This window comes from Sardina pilchardus, chromosome 10, assembly GCF_963854185.1.
Source record: "Sardina pilchardus chromosome 10, fSarPil1.1, whole genome shotgun sequence".
Taxonomy (NCBI): Eukaryota; Metazoa; Chordata; class Actinopteri; order Clupeiformes; family Clupeidae; genus Sardina; species Sardina pilchardus.
In genome coordinates, this window is record NC_085003.1 from 5,754,289 (window position 1) to 5,778,172 (window position 23,884).

At 43.5% G+C, this 23,884-nt stretch overlaps 1 protein-coding gene across 1 annotated transcript; it reads right to left on the bottom strand.

Moving 5' to 3' along the window:
- Nucleotides 1–33: 33 nt before the first annotated feature.
- On the bottom strand, nucleotides 34–20,100 carry man2c1 (mannosidase, alpha, class 2C, member 1). Its single transcript, XM_062546933.1, has 26 exons — nucleotides 19,912–20,100; nucleotides 19,538–19,663; nucleotides 19,328–19,451; nucleotides 19,079–19,149; nucleotides 18,723–18,900; nucleotides 18,437–18,626; nucleotides 17,625–17,731; nucleotides 17,260–17,370; nucleotides 16,946–17,038; nucleotides 16,624–16,740; nucleotides 15,884–15,979; nucleotides 15,632–15,777; nucleotides 11,812–11,935; nucleotides 9,912–10,033; nucleotides 9,484–9,569; nucleotides 7,820–7,975; nucleotides 7,522–7,604; nucleotides 6,984–7,078; nucleotides 6,691–6,795; nucleotides 3,000–3,156; nucleotides 2,479–2,622; nucleotides 1,485–1,594; nucleotides 1,311–1,390; nucleotides 1,020–1,162; nucleotides 693–796; nucleotides 34–388 (listed from the first exon to the last, which is right to left on the bottom strand). Exons 1-26 carry the CDS (start codon nucleotides 20,010–20,012, stop codon nucleotides 274–276), a joined length of 3,084 nt encoding a protein of 1,027 aa, XP_062402917.1. The 5' UTR covers nucleotides 20,013–20,100; the 3' UTR covers nucleotides 34–273.
- Between the last annotated feature and the right edge of the window lie 3,784 nt (nucleotides 20,101–23,884).

Below are 23,884 nucleotides of genomic sequence, written 5' to 3' on the forward strand. Positions count from 1 at the left end.
TGTGTAAAAGTCTCAAGGTTTGAAAACTTTAAGCTGTGAAAATAAGTGCACTCCCCAAGTTAAATAACAATATTCTGATGATTTATTTCACAGTAGTATCCAAAGCGTACAGTATAAATGTCAATTTTATTGTATAAAACTGTTTTCTCAAACACAGCCAATCATGAGTGGCACGTGAGAGCTTAAAAGTTAAATTAGTTGGTGTGCTGGACAGCAGGAATAGGAGAGAGAGAGGGAGAGGGAGGGAGGGGGAGAGAGAGAGAGAGAGAATGTTCACTGGAGGAGCAGCAAGAGGGACCGGATCTGGAAAGGACGGAAGTCCAGAGACATTCCGGATGGCATAATGGCCACTCTGTGCTTAGGGTCAGTCCGCTCCAGAAGATCACAGCTAGGAAGAGAACACGAGAGTGACTGATCCTTTATTGGCAAATTACACTCACTTCACGCACTCATTATACAATCATGACAGACATGTCTCAAACATGTTGAATGGTTGTTATTCACATAGAGGCCTTTCCATGCATTATACTAAGTCGCAAGAGGAACATTGACCACTCACAGGGTGCTAGCTTGTTTCGAAACTAAAATCCAAGACATTTCTGTTCTACTTTTTTAATTATATTATTATCTCATTGTAAATCAAGTTATTGTCTTTGTTGGGATACTGGAGGTAGCAGCTGAAGCATACTTACTGCCAAGCCTCACGCAGGGTTAGGGAGGTGGAGAGAGTCACAGAGGCACTGCCCCCATGCGCTTCATACAGCCGGACAATCAAGGCATTCTTTTGGGTCTCCGCCTGATAAGGAAGAGGGAGGAGAAGGTCAGATTATGGCGTGCGTGTGTGTGTGTGTGTACGTAAAAACCCTTTGACTGGACAGACACAGCCATCCTCCCTTCCTGAGAAGACACTACCTGTGGCTGTGTGCTGCATGTGTGAGTGGGTGTGAATGAGTGAATGAGCGGATAAAGGATGTTTTGCTGAACAAGGTCACATCCATCGAGTCTTCCTGGGATGGTACCTGTTTGATGGTTTCGAGGATGACCCCATCATCACTGACAGAGAAAGCGCTCCAGGGTTGAAGGTCAGAGGCTTTTGGCACCAGCTGAAGGGGAGTGTTGAGGTTATAGGCGCACTGAATGACAGATGCTTCCTGAAAACACCCTGCAGAGCAGAAACGCAGACAGATTTTCACTTTTGGACTTACAATTTCCATGCATATCCATCATAACCTACTGTATACACCACACTCAGTTTTATGCTTTTCTGCTGAGAGTGCACAGCGGAGATGCACATTTGCACAAAGGCCTACCCATGTGAGGCATGAGTGCGTATGTGAACTTGTGACTGCCCATGTCAGCATGGAGATCCGGAGCTTTGGGCGCTCGGAGTCTGAGAGAAGAAGAAAGGAGATCACTTTTACTTGCTGCGGTCAGCCGTTTCTTTATGCACCAATGATGACGTGTGGACGGACGCCAATACTCACAAGGACAGGGTGAGCGTGTTCTGGTAACAGGAGTAGCCGTATTTGCAGTCGTTGAGCGCAGCGACTCCAAAGCCGTGTTCTGACAGGTCAGCCCACTTGTGGCCCCACACCTGAGGAGGAGGAAGATATTCTCACATTGGAAAGACAAACAAGTCCAAGGTGCTTCAGTCAGATGTTTGAAGGTGGTTTGTGGTGGAAGTGGTGGAAAAAAGGAAATCCAAGGGACTCTTCTTCAAAAATGTAAAAAAAACCCTGTTATATTACTGGCTATTTCATAATAGAAATTGAAAAAAAAGAAGAAAAAAAACAACATAGGGAAAAGAATCCTCATGTTACCCATATCAGAGTTGCTGACTCCAAAGCAACTAAAATAGGAGAGGAGTCCTATTGTGTATTTGCATATGCAATACATGCATAATCCATACACCGGGTTCCCACGGGTCATGGAATTTCTGGAATATGGACTTTTGGAAAGTCTATTCCAGACATGGAATATCAAGGAATTTTGTTGTAGCAGTTTGAAATGTACTTGCCAAAATACATGAATACAAATATTTCCATGCAGAACTGGTGTAAATCTGGTTATTCGCTTAGGCTTACAATTTTACATTTGACTCAGAGTGCCTGATACAGTAACATACTTATTACTTTAGAAGAACGTGTACAAATTCAGACAGTCAAATCCTGCCAGTAACTACTGCCACAAACAGGAGACCCTGTCTGTCCATCCAATCATTAGGTTATGGGTTATGTAATCATAGCCAGACTGCATGTCCGTTATTCTTAATGATAGTAGCCTTTTAACTTTTCCTTTAACAACTGCTATTGTCTGTGTCTGTGTGTTTTTATGAGTGCATTGCTTGGTGAATCCTTGTTGATGGACAACACACTGTAGGCTGCTGGACACCTGAATTTCCCCTGTCTACTCTCTCTATCTATCTATCTATCTGACAGATCTATCTTCTAGTGGACAGTGGGACCTGACCCCCAGTACCTCAAAGCGGGCCCAGTCCCACGAGGTGTTCCTGTGGGTGGGCCTCTGCAGGTGGCCAAACTGGATCTCATAGGTGGCGCTGGGGTTGCGCACCCGCACTGGGAATTCCACTTTGAGAAACTTATGGCTCTCTGCCCACTCCACCTACCACAGGACGAAAACATATAAAGTACAGCTTAAATAACACAAATAAATAAATACAAACATGTGTTCATTTCAAATCACATGCTGGACAAGATGTTAAAAGCAGTTTTCTAGTGGTTCGGTTAGGGCCTTCCCATAAACTCTTGATCTCTCAAGCCCATCTGCATATCTCTGTACCTAAATAACCCACTTCCACTGCTCTCTACCATAATAAACAGATCACACAATGAGACCGCAGCGGCTTCATATGCACAAGCACATGACCAAGTATCCAAGAGTAGTCTATAACTCACTAAACCTGTATGGTAAGTAGTTTAGTATTTGTCTCATGCATTGTACCTGTTCTAGACAGGGACTCTGTGAGTTCTGTGTCTAACCTGAGTGCTGAACTTGAGGTAGGGGCATTCAGCATCCAGTATGACCTCCTGAGTGATGGTGCTGCGATCACTGATCCTCAGAGAGAAGCAGACGCTGCCTCGTAGACCCCCTGAGCTCAAAACTGCGGCCGGCTTTATCACGTCCACCACTGGCCTCCTGCACAACACAATATGGCGGACTAATGAATCTCTGCCCATTGGCTACCCATTCTGTTATCTGCTCAGGACCAGGCAGACAGTCGCCATTAGACTCATTTATTAAGGTACGGTTTACAATGACAGTGCATTACTTGACAGCTCAACATGCCCCCATTCTGACCCCATGCTGCGCGTGCAATAATATAAATAAGAAATTATTTCGACACTTTAAAAAAGTGTAAGGTTACGTTTAGGGTTCATATATTTTTAAGAGATTAAAAAAGTGAACTGCTGCATCAGACATACTGTAGGACTAAAGGATTCCAATCAGATATTGAAAAAAAACAAAACATTTTGGACAATCCTATAGGATTGCTGCTATTGGAATCCTATAGGATTTTGGTTCCAAAATCTGACTGGAATCCTATTGGGCTTTTTGATAAGGGATTGATATCATTTGATCAATAAGTGCTGTTTGGGCGATGCTTATAATCAATCACAACATTAAATAGCCATCCTATATAACATTGATATAAATGAATGCAGTGTTAACAGTACAGGTTACCTAGGTGCATCTCCACTGGATTTCAGCATAACATTTATTGTACTTAAACATTAATTTTCTCATTTGTTTTGACAGGTCAGAGGTAGCCTAGGCATAACGCAACTACATGTCAAGTGACGGTGCGTTGAGGTAAGAAACTGTCTTGTCGGCTGTTTTTACTTCATAAAACGAAAAAGCATAATAGTGCCCCTTTAAATGAAACAGAAAGATCCTGTATGATGTCCTGTATGGTAAATATGGCCATGTGACGGCAACTAGGCTACGTGGTTCCTGACGGTGCATTGAGCCAAGGATAATAGCCTTGTCGGCTACTTTTAAATAATACATTTAACAGAATTTTCAGAAAGAAAATACCAAGGACATGACTTGTTTCCTCTGGTAGTTCCGACTATGTTCGTAGTTTGTAACAGGAACCGGATAACTCCAAAATCTCCTCTAACCTTTGTTTTGTTGCCTTCATGACTTCATTGAACATTTTCTTGTATCAAAAAGGAGATATCAATTATCAATACTGACAAGGCAGCTGGAAACTGCCACTCTCTCTCTCTCCCTCTCTCTCATGCTCGCTCAAGATGTGTTCCCAATTAAATGGAGTAGCATACCATTCCAATTAGAATCCAATCCAATTAGGCCACGCATTTAATGTCTATAAACTTCTGAAACGCCTCTGAAAATTGGGCCCCTGGACTTACGACCAAACTTTTCTCAAATGTTTTCTACTAACTGATCAAATGCTCTACCCTGTAATTAAAAGTTTTTTTAATTATTCTATTTTATGCGCTTTACTTTTTCATTGCCCAGTTCACAAAGCACTCTCCGGGTGAGTATGCTTTAAACATTTTTTAACGATTACCCTTTTGTGCTTTTATGTAGTATTACTCTTAGTTTCTATAAAGCACATCAAATGACCTCTGTATGAAATGTGCAAAATAAATTGACTGGCCTTGCATGTATAGCAACACTTCTCACTTAAGTGAGACTATGAATATGTTTAACTGACAGGAGAACCACTAAATGTTTACAGTATAGTGATTGTGCTCACACAGAGGGACTATGTACCTCCCTCCAAAGTTCATCCAAAGTTCATCAGCACATACTCTGTGCTCAACACTGTGTAAGAGTCAGATAAATCTACATGGGGAATGAGAAATATGGACACACCCAGGGTGGGAATTTCGTCATTTTAGGGGCAAGGCCATTTGGCCTTCACCTTCTTTTTTTTTTTAGGGGCACCAAGGCCACATGATAGGGCACAAAGGCCACTGAGTAAAATTCGATGGTTTTACATTTCAGGGTTATCTCGACACAAATACATAGACCCGCTAGCCGCTGTAGGCTTTGAGAAACACTAACACAGCCTCAAACTTCTTTAAGTTGAGGCCCAATCATGGCAGACTTTGGGGTCATAGGGCCCATCTACACATACCTCACCCCACCCCCCATCAAATCATCATATCACAATTAGTATTATGCTATATTGTTAGACATGCACTTTCACTTCAAAGCAGTCAATGTTTGTGCCAAAATTATTTACAAAAAGTTTGTGAAAACTATGCACATCAGGGGTGTGCTTTACTAATGTAAGATAGGCTATATAATTACAATAGTTCATTCTTTTGCATGTTTGCATGAGATACTTCTGAAAACAACAGCAAATATGAGTGCCATTGTTTTGGGATGTTTCCCTCATGGAAGCATCATAAGCCGTTTTCAGACAGGTTTCTGCACATTCTGCACGGGACGATTACGTATTTGACACCTAAGTCAGGGGCATAAAGGCCACTGTGGCCTTAAGATGGGTTTTTTTTCAGGGGGCATCAAGGCCAAAGTGTAGGGCAACTGCGGCCATGGCCTCATGGCCTTGGTATAATTCCCACCCTGGACACACCCATAATCTTTTGTTTGTTTTGTAAAAACTAACATAATCTGCCAACAGAGACCAAAAGCGAGTCTCTGAAGGAAAAGGAGGCACTGTCGGGTTGTTGTAGGAACACATGCCAGCCATGTGTGTGTGCCAGTTAAATGTTCATGCTCATGCCCCCAGAGTGTAGCACTGGCTGTTGGCATCAGCAATTGTAGCTAGGCACTATACATGCACAATACCAAATGTTTTTTGTACCGACAATACTGAGTGACCTCGAGAAAAACAGAGATCTATGAGAAAAATAGTCGGAAATCTCTTTTAAGATCACTTGGAGGGAACGCCTTTCTATTCTCGGTCTATTCCTTTGAGTTCCTTTTTCCTGTGTTGGGGAGGGGGAGCATGTCTGTAATAACAGACACCATTAAGAACAAGTTTCTTTACCACTAAATCTGGGTACCAGATGTACAGTAACTGTGGACAAATACCTATCCAATACAGAACCGCACCAGACAGCGTACAGTAATTACAGGTGTTCAATACAGAGATACCCACAGAAAAATAATGCATGCATCCAGTTTAATTTTTCCATAGACATATGAGCAGGGCATGTGTATAATCAATGACTCAAATGAGTATGACATCATTTCCTCTGTGATATAATTTCCTCTGTTTTACAAGAAATGTCAGCCTCGCACAGGCAGGTCGTGCAAAGTCGATTTTTTTTCAGTGGCGTGCGACAAGCAGGAGAAGCTTGAAGCCCAGGTCAGGGAGCAGGTGTGCCTCTACCGGCATCAACCACATCCAGGCATGTCATATACTGTAGCCTAGACCACATCTTAAATAAGCTCAGTCAATTCAATAAAATGACTGCAAAGCAAAAAAAAAAAAACGAATCTATTTGGTATTGTTTTTAGTATGAAAAGACCGATTAGTTGAGAATAACATCAGAAAATGATATTTTGACAGAGATGCTCACTCTGTATCTCTGTGTGTGTGTGTGTGTGTGTGTGTGTGTGTGTGTGTGTGTGTGTGTGTGTGTGTGTGTGTGTGTGTGTGTGTGTGTGTGTGTGTGTGTGTGTGTGTGTATGTGTGTGTATGTGTGTGTGTTTGCGTGTGTCTCAAACCTGGTCTGGAGGTGGTAGTCCATCACATCCCAGGCGTCCCAGTACAGAGGCACATCATCAAACACCACAAATTGGTTTCCGAGGCAACCGTCAGCAATGGCTTCCCTGAAATGGGCGTTTAATGAGACTATAATTCAAAGCGGTTGAGTGGAGTGGGTAGTGTCTGAGTGGGCACACTCTTAAAATGAATATGTTAGAAACAACACAAAGATGTGTTATTTAAAACACATTTGTTTTAAGAGTGCTCTCTTGTGTGACCAGCAGACACAACTCAGGATGTGAGTTTCACTCACCTATTTGTGTTCAGAAGACTTAGAGAAAGCAAACAGCCCTTCTGGTCCAGAACAGCACGCAAAATACCATTCTCCATCTGAACTGTGCCGTCAGCCTTATAAAAACAAACCAAACAGAGATTGAGCCTGTGTGTGTGTGTGTGTGTGTGTGTGTGTGTGTGTGTGTGTGTGTGTGTGTGTGTGTGCGCATGTGTGCGTGTGTGCGTGTGTGTGAAAGAGAGAGAGAGAGAGATAGAGAGAGAGAGAGAGTGTCTGTCTGTCTGTCTGTCTGTCTGTGTGTGTCTGTGTGTGTGTGTGTGTGTGTGTGTGTGTGTGTGTGTGTGTGTGTGTGTGTGTGTGCGCATGTGTGTGTGTGTGTGTGTGTGTGTGTGTGTGTGTGTGTGTGTGTGTGTGTGCGCATGTGTGCGTGTGTGTGAAAGAGAGAGAGAGAGAGAGAGAGAGAGAGAGAGAGAGAGTGTCTGTCTGTCTGTCTGTCTGTGTGTCTGTGTGTCTGTGTGTCTGTCACACAGTTTTCGTTAACCGTTTTCTGGATGCTTACTTGTGTTGTAACTGTTACTGGACAGCTAGGCTTGGCAGACTCCTGAACTGCAGCCAAGCCCACACTGGGCACTTTAACCAGAGCTGCAGAGAGAAGAACAAGCCAAAGATGTTATGAAGCAGAATTCATGAATGTCATGTTGACCACTCGTTCTTTCAAATTCGAGCGAAAAGCATTTCCTTATAAAGCAATGCATTATAGGCCTACTTAATTTACATAATAATAGATGTTCACAATAATATTTATGAATAGGCCTGATAAAGCTCATGAATCATGAAATCTATATTTTACACAACACCTAGCTTTGATGGAGTGGCGTTGTCGGTCAGGGTCACAACCTCAGTGCGCTCCCATGCCAACGTGTTTAACACTGCGGTACAGGCACCTGCCCGGTCACCCGAAATCAGGGCCCCACAGGCCTCCTGCAGCAGCCTGGAACCAGTGGAGTGGACCTCTGAGGAAAACACAATTCCCCAAAGAACATAAAATCACATTATGAACACACACACAAACAAATAGTTTTAAATTGTTAACTAATAGCCTGGAACATCCCGACCCTGGTAATCTTACAGATTAAGGGTCTGGCCATGAATAATGTACCAAGCATGTATTTGGGTAACATTACGACCAATGTTTACACGAGTGAAGCAAATTTGAACCCATTTCTTGTTGTTTGACATCGGTTGGAAGTCCTATGCGCATTATATCGTGGGGCAATTCCATGCAAAGGTCATCCTTACCATGGAAAAAAGTTGTGCACACACAAGTAGAACTGTATAGAATAGAACAATATCTTATTGTTTGTAACTGATCTTACATTTAAATTAAACTTAAATTGCACCTTTTTAACATCAGAAATATGGTGTGCAACCATACAGGAGCAACCTTTTTCACATGGCAATATTTAAAACGGGGATAAATGGACTCAAGATTCTAACAAATTGTTCCAGATTGACAAGGGAATTGTAAAGCAATGTGTATGCTCAGTTTGCTTTAAAAGTACAGCTCTTTCAGCTTGTAAGGCTCTCGTCTATAAAATATCAAGCTCCATGGCCAAGTCACATCCAGAATGTTTTATAGGAAATGTTCATGCTACACATACAGTGTTGATGCAACAATGTCCAAAGTGTCTGTGCAAGGCTGATTTATATCAATGTAATGTATGTACGGTATGTGTGATGAACACATTGTGCCCCTTTCTTACTTACTGTACTTACTTAAGTAAGTGTTTTATGTAGTTTGTGGAGGACTGGTTCAGACATGTCAAATCATGAATAACATGAATAACATCCATAACATGAAAATGTCACATCCATAACACCAGTTTCTCTACATAATGCATTACAAAAAAGATGCATAGTTTGATAGTCTCCTTCATGCTACAGATATCATGGTTTTGGCAAATGTCCTTAACATTCACGAAATTTGTAGAAAACCAACAATCTCCCATAGAAGGGTGTCTATTTCATGTCACGTTCACAACGCTGATAAAATGCCATGAATTCATAGGATGTAATCATGTAAATGATAATGTGAAACCTGAGGATTTCAGAGGTGTTCAGAGGTACAGATACTAATTTTGTCCATGCTCTAAGGGATTTTGTTTCCAACATACTGTACATAACGCTGAAACTGCCCCATGATAGCATTGTTTTCAGGGCAAAAGTTTACTACTCAGTCATAAAGTGAGTTATGAGGTTATGATGCCAAATGTACAATGTTGTATTTCTCAGAAAATAGAAAAGGTTCATATAAAGGCTTCAAATTCTTCAGATGTAATGTTGATGTCAAAATGACGCCAAAATGAATGGGGGTCAATGGAATGCTAGCCGGAAGTGGTCTACTCTTAGCCTCAGTCTACGCTCTCTGAATATTCTCTAATTACTACTACACGAGACAGATTTTTACCTTAACAAGACATTTTGTGACATTGCAATGTTGCAAGATCTCCCTAAATCTTACCCTTGTAATATTCAAGAGCATCATCTACCACCATCTCTGTGCAACTGCCAGGAAGGACATCGTGGAACTGGTTGAGAAGGAGCAGCCTATGTGGTTGTCAAAAGAGAAATCATTGCTTACGGGACCTAAATGTGTCCATGGTTATTCTTGGCAGACACTTTTGTCCAAAGCAACATACAGTACATCATCAACAATCAACAGTTTAAAATAGTCACGTACCCTAAACATCAAAGACATTAGTCAGTTACAGTAAACGGATCCCGTGTGAAGGCTACCTAAGTGTCTACATCATGAACAATGTACAATTCCTCTTGACCTAGAGAAGAGGTCCCATAACCGACACACTAAGGTCCTATAAGCGTCACAGGAAATTGCTATTGTAACCAGACAGAGAGGCTAGCTGGAAGTCTGTCCCTGTGCAAGGTTACCTCCAAATCTCCTGGAGTTTGGCTGTCGGGTAGGAGAAGGCCTTATTGTGACACATGGCCAGAGAGCTGGCCACCTCGACATCATGTAGCAGAGCCTCACACTGGCGGTTACCCTGCTTGATCTGTCAACACAAATCACAACACACACTCACATCTGCAATACACAAGCACAGGCAGAAAACACTATCACACATATAATAACAAAATCATATATAATATCATGTCTGGTGTAGCTACTTCCATTGATTATAGTAGACGCTAACTGTTGCCGCAGATGCAACGTGAATGGAGCACTTTATTAACTTGCCTGGTGCAGCTCCCCTGTCAGACAAACTCAGACATGAAGCAGCTGTGGTGTACTGGTTAGCGCATCGGGCTTGTAACCGGAGGGCCGCCGGTTCGATCCCCGACCAGTCCACCACGGCTGAAGTGCCCTTGAGCAAGGCACCTAACCCCTCACTGCTCCCCGAGCGCCGCTGGTTGGGCAGGCAGCTCACTGCTCTGGGTTGTGTGATTCACCTCACTGTGTGTTCACTGTGTGCTGTGTGTTCACTAATTCGGTTAAAATTGGGTTAAATGCAGAGAACTGAATTTCCCTCACGGGATCAAAAAAGTATATATTCTATTCATGACACCAAAACCCCATCAAAATTGTCTGTGCATCCTTCATAACTGTTTCATAAGGTTCATAATAGACTTGCTCATGAGCGTATAGTCCAACACTACTTTTTCGTATTCGAAGGGTAACGCCCCATTTTGGGGGAAAACAAACAGCCAGTGTCATAAAGGTGCTGTCAAAGTGAGCTCACACCCGCACATATCTGGTGCATTCCGAATAAGGCAAGCGCTCGCAAATGTTTTTAGTTTACTGGGAGTGAACAGAGAACATTTGCACCCACAAACGGTCTGGGGTAGTTCTCTGTAAACAATCACTGGACTTTCACTAGGTTACAGTTTCGAACATATTTACGAATACTTAAACATGCTTACGTTGCGTTTCAGCCAAGCTGGCCTACATCAGAGCAGTGCTGAAGGCCATCTTGGCTGAAATGCTTAAGCATGTTTGCGTAGTCGTAAATAAAAGTTTTTTTATGCATCATTTTTTGAGTGCCTCGGATTTCTCTTCTTTCTTATCTGGAATCCCTGCACCGAAGAGCACCAAACAAGGATTTACACCTTGCAGCACTCCAAAACAGACCTGGTTTTCATATTTTGAGATGTTTATACCAAAATGTTGAACTCAAATTGTTCAAATTGTTCAAATTAAATGGATTCATTCATGTTCGTGTTGCTTCTGTTCGCCGCTCATTTGATCCACAGACTGTACACAAAATACAATCATCCCTAGACAGCGTCCTTGAGGTTAAATTATTACTGCTAAATTAATAATTCTGAATAATGCTGGGATAATGGACACTATCTACTGTCCATTATCCCAGCATTATTCAGAATCATTAATTTAGCAGTAAGCTTTTATCCAGAGTAACAGAGTATCGACCCAATGGGCCTTTTGTTTTTAGCAGAGTGAAATAGCCCCACTACATCACCTGAGGAGTCCTTTTATTTCCTTGTAATAATTTAACCTCAAGGACGCTGTCTAGGGATGATTGTATTTTGTATACAGTCTGTGGATCAAATGAGCGGCTCAATATGACCTCCCACTCAAAGTTACTTCAAGGGCTATTCTGTCGTTTAACTGGAACAGAGATGGTTATCAAAAACTTTGGTGCCATTAGAAATAGTTAGAATACCAGTACACGTTTCCAACAATAGTAATTGTTAGATTACGGATTTCAAACAATCACTTCCGATTCTGAGTCAAAGCATAGTTCCGCCCCACTGAGCAGCACCTGCTGATTCAGAGTGAGGCATACAGGGAACGGTGGGAAGTGGGCCCCACCTTTGCCTGGGTGGTGTAGGTGCCGTTGTGCAGTTCCAGGAAGAGCTCTCCGGTCCACGTACACAGGAGCCCTGAGTCAGACTGTAGTGCTGTGAAGAGGGCGTCTGGGCTGGACATCTGAACCCTGGTCAGGGAGAGGCAGAGAGGGACAGCTGGGGATGACAGGTTCATGTGGGCTCACTAAAGCACAACACAACAACAAAAACTACTTTACATCAGTACATCCTCTTTGTTATGGGCAGTAGAGAGAGCGAGAGGAAGTGAGCGAGAGATATGAGGTGGTACCGGGAAATGACCTGGGTCGGGCTCATGGGCACACGGACCCAAATATGGCAACGGTGCTGTAACCATCCACAGAGCCACCAGGACTTGAACTTTTCAAGAGATCAAGGTACCAACACAATGCATATCGCAACACAATGCTCACAATATCACCGTTGCTCAATACTCTTCCTAGCCGTTATTATAAGCACATCTGTAAGACATACTGTATGTTGTTCAAATGAATTTGATAAATACCGATTGCACTGCCAACAGTTATTCAAATTCGTTTATATTACTGTAATACTTTTGACAATGCAACCTTGCTCTATGCTGCCCTCATCACATCATTTTCTTTAGCTTCCACATTAGAACAGACAAACCAGAGCATTTTAATTTCCTGAACCCTCCACAGCCCCCTCTTCATACACACGCACACGTACACACACACACGTGGGGAAATGTCCAGTAAATAAACAATATCTCAGCTGTTAAATGTAATCTGTAATCACAGTAACCTGTAATCTGATTAATGATTCCATCTGAACAGATTTAATACGTGCATCATTATACTGGTTATGTAACCATCCTACCCCTTGATAACATGGTTATGGTTATGGTTATGGTTATTTAGCAGACGCCTTTGTCCAAAGCGACATACAAATAAATAGCAATACAAATTAAATAACAGTGAACAATTACAAAAAAGGGAGAATAGCAATATTATCAATACAACAATCATTTAAACACTAATCTAATGAGAAATAAAACAATGAAATGACAAAAGCAATCAAATAAGTCACTCAGTTAATTATATAATAACAATAACTATAGCAAGGTATGGCTAAATGTAAGGACAATAGCAGAATAAATGTAAAATTTTAACAATGGACAAATTATAACAAAACAAAACTATTATACAAACCATAACACATAACAAACACTCAAAAGACTAAGTGCATATTAAACAAATATGCCTTAAGACCCCTCTTAAAAGATCCAAAACTGTTGCTTGAACGGAGAGCACTGGGCAACTCATTCCACCAACACGGAACCACTGAAGAATAGGATCTACAGTTTGACCTAGCATGTATGGTTTGTCGACATAACAGACGCTCCTCAGAAGATCGCAATGGGCGGTTGGGAATGTACATCTTCATCAAAGAACTGAAGTAGCTAGGAGCAGATCCAGTCAGTGTCCTATAGGCCAGAGTGAGAGATTTAAATTTAATTCTGGCTACTATAGGGAGCCAGTGGAGAGTAACTAGGAGAGGGGTTACATGTGTCCTCTTTGGCTGATTGAAGACCAGTCGTGCTGCAGCATTCTGAATCAACTGTAGTGGTCTTAATACGCAAGCAGGTAGGCCAGCTAACAGGGAATTACAGTAGTCCAGCTTGGAGATAACCATTGCCTGTACAAGAAGCTGAGTGGAATCTTGTGTCAGATAAGGTCTGATCTTCCTAATGTTGTACAGGGTATACCGACATGACTTTGCAATTGAGGCAACATGCTCAGAGAAAGTAAGTTGGTCATCAATTATGACACCCAAGTTACGTGCCGATCTAGTTGGAGTCAATGAGGATGAATCAAGCTGGATGTTCATCTGTTGGGGAATGGCTGTTTTTGCTGGAAACACCAAGAGCTCAGTTTTTGAAAGATTAAGCTGAAGGTGCTGATCCGTCATCCAGATTGAAATATCCTTCAGGCATGCAGAGATCCGATGGGAAACACTAGAGTCCTCAGGTGGGAAGGATAGGAAAAGTTGAGTGTCGTCCGCATAGCAATGATATTCAAATCCATGAGAGCGAATAATCCCACCTAAAGAAGTGGTGTAAATAGAGAAGAGGAGGGGCCCTAATACTGATCCTTGAGGGACTCCTGTAGTGAGGTCATGAGACTTTGATATCTGTCCCTGCCAAGACACGCTAAAAGAACGCCCTTTAAGGTAAGATTTGAACCAGTCAAGAGCTTTCCCAGAAATTCCCAGTTCATATAGTGTAGAAAGGAGAATGTCTTAGGTGCATAGAACATATGCCTTAGGTGGCTTTAAACACCATGTTCTATTCCCTACACCTAACTAACCTATTCACTTATAATGTATACAACCTTACTGCCCTGTAACTGAACCTAGGCAGATGGGTCAGGCCCTTGAGTCGTGGATCTGCCAAAGGTTTCCTATACTATGTAGGAGTTTGTCCTCGCCACTGTTACTCATGGGTTCTCTCTGAATGTGTAACACTGCAAAGCACCATGAGACATGTGTAATGTTTAGGAACTAAATTGAAACTGACATTAAAATACATGGCTTAAGACATAAGGCATTCCCAAAGGCTTCAGTGCACACGGTTCACACATTCTAACCTTATTATACAACTCTGGCAATGTGCAAGCTGTTGATGCAGGACAAATAAAACTGAATAAGGACCAAACCCAGCAACATGCGGTCAGGAAGGTCAGCTGAGTAAACCATGAGCAGTGTGTGTGTGTGTGTGTGTGTGTGTGTGTGTGAAATAACGGTCCTGTCCCCTGCTGCGATTACCCCATCCTAGCTTATACAGTTCTGTCCGGTTCCAGAACACCACTGGAGTAACCTTTGTCACTTCCCGCCACAACAGTGACTGGAATGATGAAACAATACATTGTGGTTCTGCCCAAACAACGTTTCCCCTGTTTTATAGCACCCTGTCTAGACTGGGTTGAGCATGGCGTGGGTACTAACTGAGTTTTAGGCGTGGTGTGTGTGACTGGGTGGATCTGTCCATAGCAGTGTCTATATACAGTGGGGAGAATATGTATTTGATACCAAGCTAAAGTTGCCTAAAAAGAGGGGGAAAAAATCAACATTTGACAATTGATCGTAATGCCTTAATTCAAAAAATGAGTAAAAATCAAACCGCTAAGGACACCAATTTTCTTTGTGATTGAAGAATGTATCGTAAATAAATAAATGTTCTTCCTTAAATGCTAGGGGGAAGGAAGTATTTGACCCCTATGTTAAATTCCCATAGGAGCAGGAGGATTGTTTTATATGTTTTTATTTTAAAAGGCCAGCTATTTCATGGATCCAGGATATTATGTATCCTGATAAAGTTCCCTTGGCCTTTGGAATTAAAATAGCCCCACATCATAACATACCCTTCACCATAGCTAGAGATTGGCATGGTGCTTTTTCCAGTAGGCCTATGAGCCTGTTTGTTGCTCATGTATTGCCTCATTGGATTATGATTTTTTCACAGTGGTGAATGTCTATGACAAGAGATGTCTGATAGAAATGTGGGGATATTTGATTGTTGTTTTGGGATATTAAAGCATGTTAAGTTGTGGGTTCGAGAGGTCCTACAGTAGGTCCACTGTTTGGGATCATTAAGCCACGTTAAGCTTTTTTCACATTACACATTTTTCACGTTAAGCATTTTTGAATGTCCCTTGTGTGTGTGTGTGTGTGTGTGTGTGTGTGTGTGTGTGTGTGTGTGTGTGTGTGTGTGTGTGTTCTATATGCATTTGTCTGAGTATGTGCCTGAATGCGTGCGTTATGTGTGTAGCTGGCAGGGAACTGACTTGGGCAGTCCATCTGTGTCTCGTACACGTTCCAGTCTGTCCAGCATAAGTTGGGTTGGACCGCCCCCTCCGTCTCCAAAACCAAACAGCGCTGCACTGTGATTGGCTCTCCCTTTGTCCTTGTTGTTCTTTAATGTGTTCACCAGCTAGGGAACAGAGGAGGGGCACAGGATGAGTGCAGTGGGTGCAATGACCACAGTGCCCAATAGATGGCGATGTAAGACAGCGTAAGTAAATTGGTGGCAGACTCACCTCCTCCACCTTGCCCTTCATCTCATAGGAGTTCCCAGGTGGGAAGTGAGTGAGAACCTGCGAGCCATCTATACCCTCCCAGAAGAAGGTGTTGTGCTGGAGGCCAAAATGAGAGAAGAAGAGCAAGAAAGAAAAGAGGAAAGCAAAAAAGAAAGAAAGATAGACAGAAAGAAGAGGGTAGAAGGATGAGAACAGGCATAAAGACTAAATGGGGAGAACAACAGGAGTAAATATGCTCAGGAAGACAGAGTGAATTAGAATATAAACAATGATGGGCCTAATCTATTACAATTAGAACAAATTAAATACCAACCCTGACCTCCTTTCCCATGTCTGCCACCACTTCAGTATGTCCTGTTCTTGTAAAATGTCTGAGTTTGGATATCTGACATCACTCCTACATTTCATTACAATATACATAGTTTCAATATGTAATGACAGCTAGCCAGTACTGTGCATTGAGTACATCCCAAACCCTGATACCATAAAAGACGTACTAGCAACAGTATCCATGGGTTTGAGCCTCATAGCTAACAGGGGCTGGTATCCACGGGTGGTGGTGTATATTACAGCAGAGACGGTTGAAAAAGGTATTTAAGTATCTTTGATTACAGGTAACATTTGCAACAGAATGACTGTGAAGAGCACCAACGGTAATGCACCAGAACTGGGTTGGGTGGGTGGGCACCAGGCGGTCCACCAGCCAACCCTCAATCTCAGCAAGTGGAGGTGGATCTTACAGGAAAGGTGTTGACCAGGTTCCAGCTCAGCTTCTGCGTCAGGAAACGGGTGATCCCCGAGCCCTGCATCATCTGGGGCAGCTGCGCTGAGTAGCCAAATGTGTCCGGTAACCAGAACTGCGGTTATAAACACATAAACACACACACACACACACACACACACACACAGAGAGAGACCACAGAGATCGGTCACTATTCTAGACATGACACACAAGCATTTAAACAACAATAACTAGAAAGCGTCGGCAGCAGCTCTTTCTCTTCCGTCTATAAATGTTTCTTGGTTGCGTTAACAAGAGCCTGCGGGTGGAAATCCCCATACCTCTTTGCAGTAGTTTCCAAATTCTGCCTTAAAGAAGTTCTGGCCTTCCAGAAACTGTCTGACCATGGATTCACCAGATGGCAAGTTCCCATCCTGACGCACAATAAAGGGAGAAAAAGGGGAAACGATCACACTGCTGTTTATACATGGTGACCATTCAAAACCACACACACAATTACAAGTTTGAGATATTTCAGAGGTAATATATACTGTATGTATGTATGGAAAATGTAGCTAAAGCGCCTCATAAAACTCGACTCTCTCTCTCTGTATATCTGTATGTGTTCTCCAGGGTCTCATAAAGCAGTTCTTACCATCTCCACCCACGTTCCACCCACTGGGATAAACCGGCCCTTTTGAACAAAGCTGTTGATCTGGGAGTACAGACCTGGATACCACTCCTTCACCCAATGAAACTGCTGGGCCTGGAAACACACACACACACACACACACAAATGAATTTGTGTTGCTATAATACAAATATAATTTAAACTCCATTGTGTTTATTCTCTTCAGCCATACACACACACACACACACACACACACACACGGTGACTGTGAAACACACACACACACACACACACACACACACACTAATTGACAATAATGAATTGAGATCCCTCTTCAGCCATATCTGTGAAGCACATGCATTGTAAGAGAGCTAGTGTTCTCTCTCTACCTGGGAACAGGTGAAGATGAAGTCAGGGTTCTTCTCCATCAGGCGAATCACAGTGACCCAGCTGCGACCACACTTCCTGATAGTCTCCTCATAGGGCCATAGCCAAGCTGAAGGAACAAGCAGAGGTCTCTTATGTGACAGTCGAGCAGCTTTCACATACAACAGAACAATGGCACTTCTGCGCAGTCACCCACTATCTATATAACAATCTTGAATTTCCCCTTGGGGATCCATAAAGTATGTATCTATCTATCTTAAATGGCTCATGCCGTACAGTAACAGTTTGCTGCCGTGTCAGGCAAAGCGCAGCACAAGCACACCACTCAGCCATGAACAGGCAAGAGTATGGTGGCTACTACCATTTTGGACTGAACCCAGCGGTCACCAAAGCATTTGCATCTGTAAGGGCCCTCAGAATAATCACTTACCAACAGAGGGAGACAATCAGTGAGATCTGCTCTAAACGGATCATGTATCACCCTTACCAAATACCAGCAGACACCTTTAGCGCATGTCACCCATGACTATGTTTGCTGCCTCTTACTTCTCAAGCCCTCTGGAATGATTTTACGATGATGAATAGTGATAGAGAGGATCACAGTCATCTGCTAACAAGCCAGCATCGACCTTAACAAATATCAGGAGACACCTTAAGCACACGTCACCCTGAAGTATGACTATGTTTTCTGCCTCTTACTCCTCAGGCCCTCTGGAATGATGTTGTGATGATGAACAGTGATAGAAAACCTAAGCAAATGTTTGAGTTTGTTTGTGTGTGTGTGTGTGTGTGTGTATGCCCTGCGCTTTGTCACCTGAATCGATGTGGCAGTGGCCCATGGCATGGACGATGTGCTGACTCTCCCCGTTTCTCTGCTTAAAGAATTTCTGGGCCAGGTTCCGGGATGCAGAAAAAGTGCTGGGATTGGCTGGATCGCAGAGATTTACCATCTCATTGGCCGTGAACAAAGCCTGGAATCCTCGCTGGTCGCCCTCTCCAAGCAACTGAGCAAGACAAATTAGAACCAATGAGAACCTTCCCATAAGACCTCGAGAATCCAACACGCTTCCTGTGGCCTCATATGCTCCTTGCAGCCCTACCTTAACGATGTCCACCAGCATCTCAAAGTCCGTCAGGAGCTCCCTGACATCGCGGTTGAACACAACTAGCTCTGCCTTCTGCACAGAGAACTTCTTGTTGGGGTCTGGAGCAGCGATCATGGACCCCTGACCGGCCCCAAAGAGACCATTGCAGGCAAGCTCCACATACAGCGTGATGCTGTAGTAACAGACAAAGGAGTAAAACTGCACTTTAAACCCCACAAAACTACTCTGTTACAGCTAATACTGCATCTGTCAAAAACATCTTGTACAGTGTATGCAGCTGTAGTCTACTACATTTGAATACTTCAGAATGGTACATAGCTTGTGAACACATTATTGATGATGTAGCAAACCTGTGGGGTTCATTGTCCTGGAGACACTCGGAGAGAATGTAGGATGTCTTCTCTCCCTCTTTCGTCAGTCCCTGCAAGAACAAAACCAGTAATGCCATGTTTGTGTGCATTAGTGCATCAGGTAGGGATAGCCTACAAACAAATTATTAATCCTACTATGGACAAAACTATGCTACTGTATGCGACTGCAGAAAAGGACAGAGAAAGTTTGATGCCCACGGCGTGTCCCTCCTTTCTGTCTGATCTCACCTGAACTGGCTCTCCATCCCTCCAGACCATCGCCTCTCCATCGCTCTCCCACCTGAGGTGCACTTCCTTTCCTCTCCATGAGACGGGGATCTTCAGAGATACCTTGAACCAGCATGTCCACCACCTGTCAAAGAGGGGTGTCTTAAAGGAACGAGCCTACAATCTAATTCAAGAACGCCAGTTAAGCTACGATTACTACAGTCTACTTACGTGGGTCCAAAGCTGTCTCCAACAGTATGTGCTTGGAAGGTCTGTTTGATAGCCTCTGAGAAGGGAATGCGCTTTGAGGACAGGAAGGCAGAGAGAGACTCTAGCGGACAGGTGTCTCCGTAAAGCCTTGTTATGAAAAACAACAAAAGGGCTGTCAAAGACAATAGCTAATATTGTGTGCAGGTATACTACAAATCAGTTGTAAAGAACTCCCCACTATTAGTGAAACCATAGCCTATCTAAGTAAGTTAGAATATCACACACAACACACCGAACTTAAATCACGATTTGTATCATGCATTACATTTGCACACGGCTTAGGAGCTGTGCTTCAAGACTGTATAACGCTGAAGTTACTGTGATGGACATGATACCTTCCTCTAAGATTGCAGTCCGTGAAATAAATATCAGATATGAACTTTTCAGCGCGCTCAAGAAGCGTCCTCCGATTCTTTAGCACGGGTTGATGATACATGGTCAATGAATTCCTGCGAAGCTGAATAATCGATCAGTTCATGGAGCGAAACAACATGAATGAACATTTACAGTCCAAAATACACTCCATTCACATGTACCCGGAAGTACAACAGACAATGATTTTCTGCTTTTCTAGTCTACAGAGGTCGCTGTTGTACAAGTTGTAAACTACTTAGGCCTATGTTTTATTACAGTAGGTGACTGTTTTTCGATTATGTTTTAAGTTATAGCGAGTTGTAATTTCCCAGTGACGTCAGCTCTGTGATAATGTAGGCCTAGGCCTATATGTTAACAGACATATGATGAACAAATAATTGTGAGTTTGCCTGTATACTAGCCTCTGGAATGAATGTCCAGACAAGAGCTCATCATAATTCGCAGAGATAGCAAACTGTGCATCTGACTGTGCAAAGTATAGCTTTCACTGCAGTCAACAGGCTCAACCCTATATTCATTCAACGTTATGTGTTATAGGACCTCTGACAACCAGTGTTACATTTCAGGTCCTTATAGCCATGCAAACATTTATGACACTCAGTGGCTTAGTCAGTTGTTGTTGATCTCACTGATATGCATTGTGTTTGTCAGGAACAGAAAATATCGCTACTCTCCAGCTCAAAGTTCATACCACCTATGAGGAAGGCTAATTATCTATGAAAATGTCATAAAAACTTGAATGTTTTTATTGTTTTATGAAACTGACGTGTTAATGTGTTTCATGTCACACAAAAACTCTCTACAGTACCCACCTATCTAGAGTATCGAGTATCTAGACATTAGACTGTGGACAAAGCACATTAGTGCAATACAAGGACTTACAGTATTTGGTCATTTGCACCTCTGCTCAAAATATTCTTTGTCTTTTCCTGTTTGAACTTCCCATTCACTCTAACTATTATGGTGCACAGACAGGTGCTGTACCATAGACTGTTGATATAGATAGGCCATGAAAGACTCAAGGTCTACCATAGGTTCTGGAATATGTTGGGTCAGTGTAGATTTTGGCGGATACAGGCAAATAGAGATTGAAATGTTTGTGTCTGTAATTGATCACTTTATGCCCATAAAGAGAGGCCGGGAGCTGAGTGCAATCAAGCAGAAAAAAATGGCATGGGGTATTTGTATTGTGCTGATATTTGTGTGTGTGTGTGTGTGTGTGTGTGTGTGTGTGTGTGTATGTGTATGTGTGTGTGTGTGTGTGTGTGAGTGCGTGTTTGTATTGTGCTGATATTGTGTGTGTATGTGTATGTGTGTGTGTGTGTGTGTGTGAGTGCGTGTTTGTATTGTGCTGATATTGTGTGTGTGTGTGTGTGTGTGTATGGCAGCTGAGAACTGTGTGAAAATCAGTTGGAAATAACACATTTGTTGTGCTTGGATGTCCGCAGTGTCGCCTGGAGGCCTGATATCACACCACAGCGAGAGCCGCGCTGGCAAATCCCCACAGACAGGATGGCCCAGGATTTGTGTCATCTTTGCTAACTCCCATGAAAGCAGCACAGGATGGATGTGACACATTCCTCTCCACATCGTTTGAGGGTGAAAAGCGAGTAGGCTCTTAGTTTAGGAATGGCAAAGTTTGTAGAAGCACACACAGACCACAGACTGTTTTCTTTTTTTTTGGAAAGTAACAAATCGTATGTAATCTGGGTGTACATGATTCCCTCGGGGGTTTTGAAAGGCCACAGTAGACTCCATGGAAACTTTAAGTTTGTGAGATACATACTGTTTTCTTAAGGGTGATGGAAATAAGTCATGACAACTTCCCTCCCAGTCACCACAAAATCAACGATGTGTGTGAAATTGCATACGCACTCAATGTAGATGATGTGCTTTTAAAGGAAAGAGTCTGCACGAAAACTGGTGTTCATGAAACAGCTTTACTGTCTGATAGTCAATTGTAACACAGTAAACCACTACTTAAGAAATCAAATAAACAAACAGAAAGACACAAAACATCAGTTCACATTCACATTGTACTATATTCATAGTCTTCATCTTACAAACATCACTTCTTTCATATCAATAACTAACTACTGAAAACAATGACGCTGTGACACAATGAACAACATCTAACACTGAGCATCTAATTTATTGGGCTGTCTGTTATGTTAATAGGTGTAGTTTTATTAAATTAAGACAAATGTCTCCTTGCTTCAATGTTAAGAAGTTGAATGTCTTCTTGCTTGATATGCATAGTTTCTTGATAGCCAAACAAATGTCTTCTACAGTATGTTGATGAATACAATGTCATGAATGCAGTCAGAATGCTTGTTCAATGCACACTAAATGCATAGAATGTCTGAGACACGTGACCACAGAGGGGTTGTCACCGGGGGGTAAGGAAGGGAGGGGAGGTGTAGCAACATGAAAAGCATACCAGCGTGGCCCATAGCATATGTGAGGCTTGCCTGAATAACATGCTCGAGAGTCAGCGGCAGGGGAGACCTAACCAACGACATACCATAAGAAGAGTCTCCTTTGAGTTGGCTTTAGCGTTTCAGCTTCAGTGGTCCTCCATGACAACTACTTTGTTGGTTGTGTTATGGCCCAGGCAGAAAATGAAATGTATACCACTAAAAGAAGTTCATATCTCAGGGAAGCATTCCAGCTTTTCGTTAAACTCTGGGGGGAATGGAGTCAGTTGTCACATGTACATGTGTACACTGGTCAATTCATCATCATCCTCAACAAAATGTATATTTAATAACTAAAATAAATAATAGTTATGGATGAAAACTAGTAGCAATCACAAAGATTTGTGTTCAGAGGCCTCTCATCTAGCGTCATAATCGCATCACATATACAGTATTTACCCGTAGGTGCACACCCAGGGCAGAGATCAATGGAAGCACTTGGGCGTAGTGTCTCGTGATTGGTCAGGCTTGGAAGGGGTCAGGGGTCAACCCACATCTAGCTCGTGGGAAACAAAGCACTCCTTCTGTGAATGTGAAACGCTCTGCGCGGTTTCACACGGTTCCCTCGTCTGTATGAAAGCGCCGCTCTCTTTCATTACAGCGATCGCAGCACACCGCATGCAGCACAATGGCAAAGTACAGGGTGGACTTCAAAACTCCCCAAAAACCTCTGACCGGCCTATGCCAGTGCCGGACACTGCAGCGGCAGCGGGAGCAGCAGCGGCCATGGCCACGGGTCCTTGGGCTCATCCCCCGGTCTCCCTCCGTGCTTCTGCGCTCGGCCGCCCGGGTGTTTGGACAGTGGTTGCGTTTTCCCACCACGTCTGGCTGGCTGGCTGGCTGGCTGGCTGGCTGGCCCGGGTGCGGGCAGGGGCGGGCAGGGGCAGACTGGGGATGCAGCTTCATTCACTGGGCAGATGTCATGGGCTGGCCAGACGCCGACCACAGAGCCCGAGCGTCCCAGCGCAGGGCGCAGAGAGGCCTCGGCGGTCAGCTGGACGGCTGGCCGGCCCCTGCCTGCTTCTGCACGCTGCCACCCCCTCCGGCTCCTGTCAGTGGCGTGCTGGAGAGGCTCTGGCTCCGACACGCAACAGCCAGGGGTAGAGCACGACAGCGCTCGCCATGCAGGAGGGGGTGCACGGAGCGGAAGGGAGGGGGTGGGGTAACACGAGGTTGGTGGTGGGGTGGTGGGGTGGGGGGGTGGGGGGGGGGGGGGGGGGGGGGCGATCGGGCTCGTTGGGAGAGGAGACGAGAGAGGGGTTGGCTTGTGTGGTTGGCACTGTGGTGGGGATGATGGCATCTCTCTCAACCCCCACCCCCAGGGACTTGGAACGCAGTGTGAAAACAACCCACCCCCTTCTCAGATCTGAACCACACACGACCCACCCCCCTACACACACACAACCCACCCTCCACACACACACACACACACATACTATGCCCCCAACCCACCGAG

Coding starts and splice junctions, on each gene's coding strand:
- man2c1 (XM_062546933.1), bottom strand. CDS start 20,012: ATGTATCATCAACCCGTGCTAAAGAATCGGAGGACGCTTCTTGAGCGC. Junction 7,976..9,483: donor TGCTCTTGAATATTACAAGG/GTAAGATTTAGG, acceptor TGTTTTCCTCAG/AGGTCCACTCCACTGGTTCC. Junction 2,623..2,999: donor ACCTCAAGTTCAGCACTCAG/GTTAGACACAGA, acceptor GTCCTGTGGTAG/GTGGAGTGGGCAGAGAGCCA.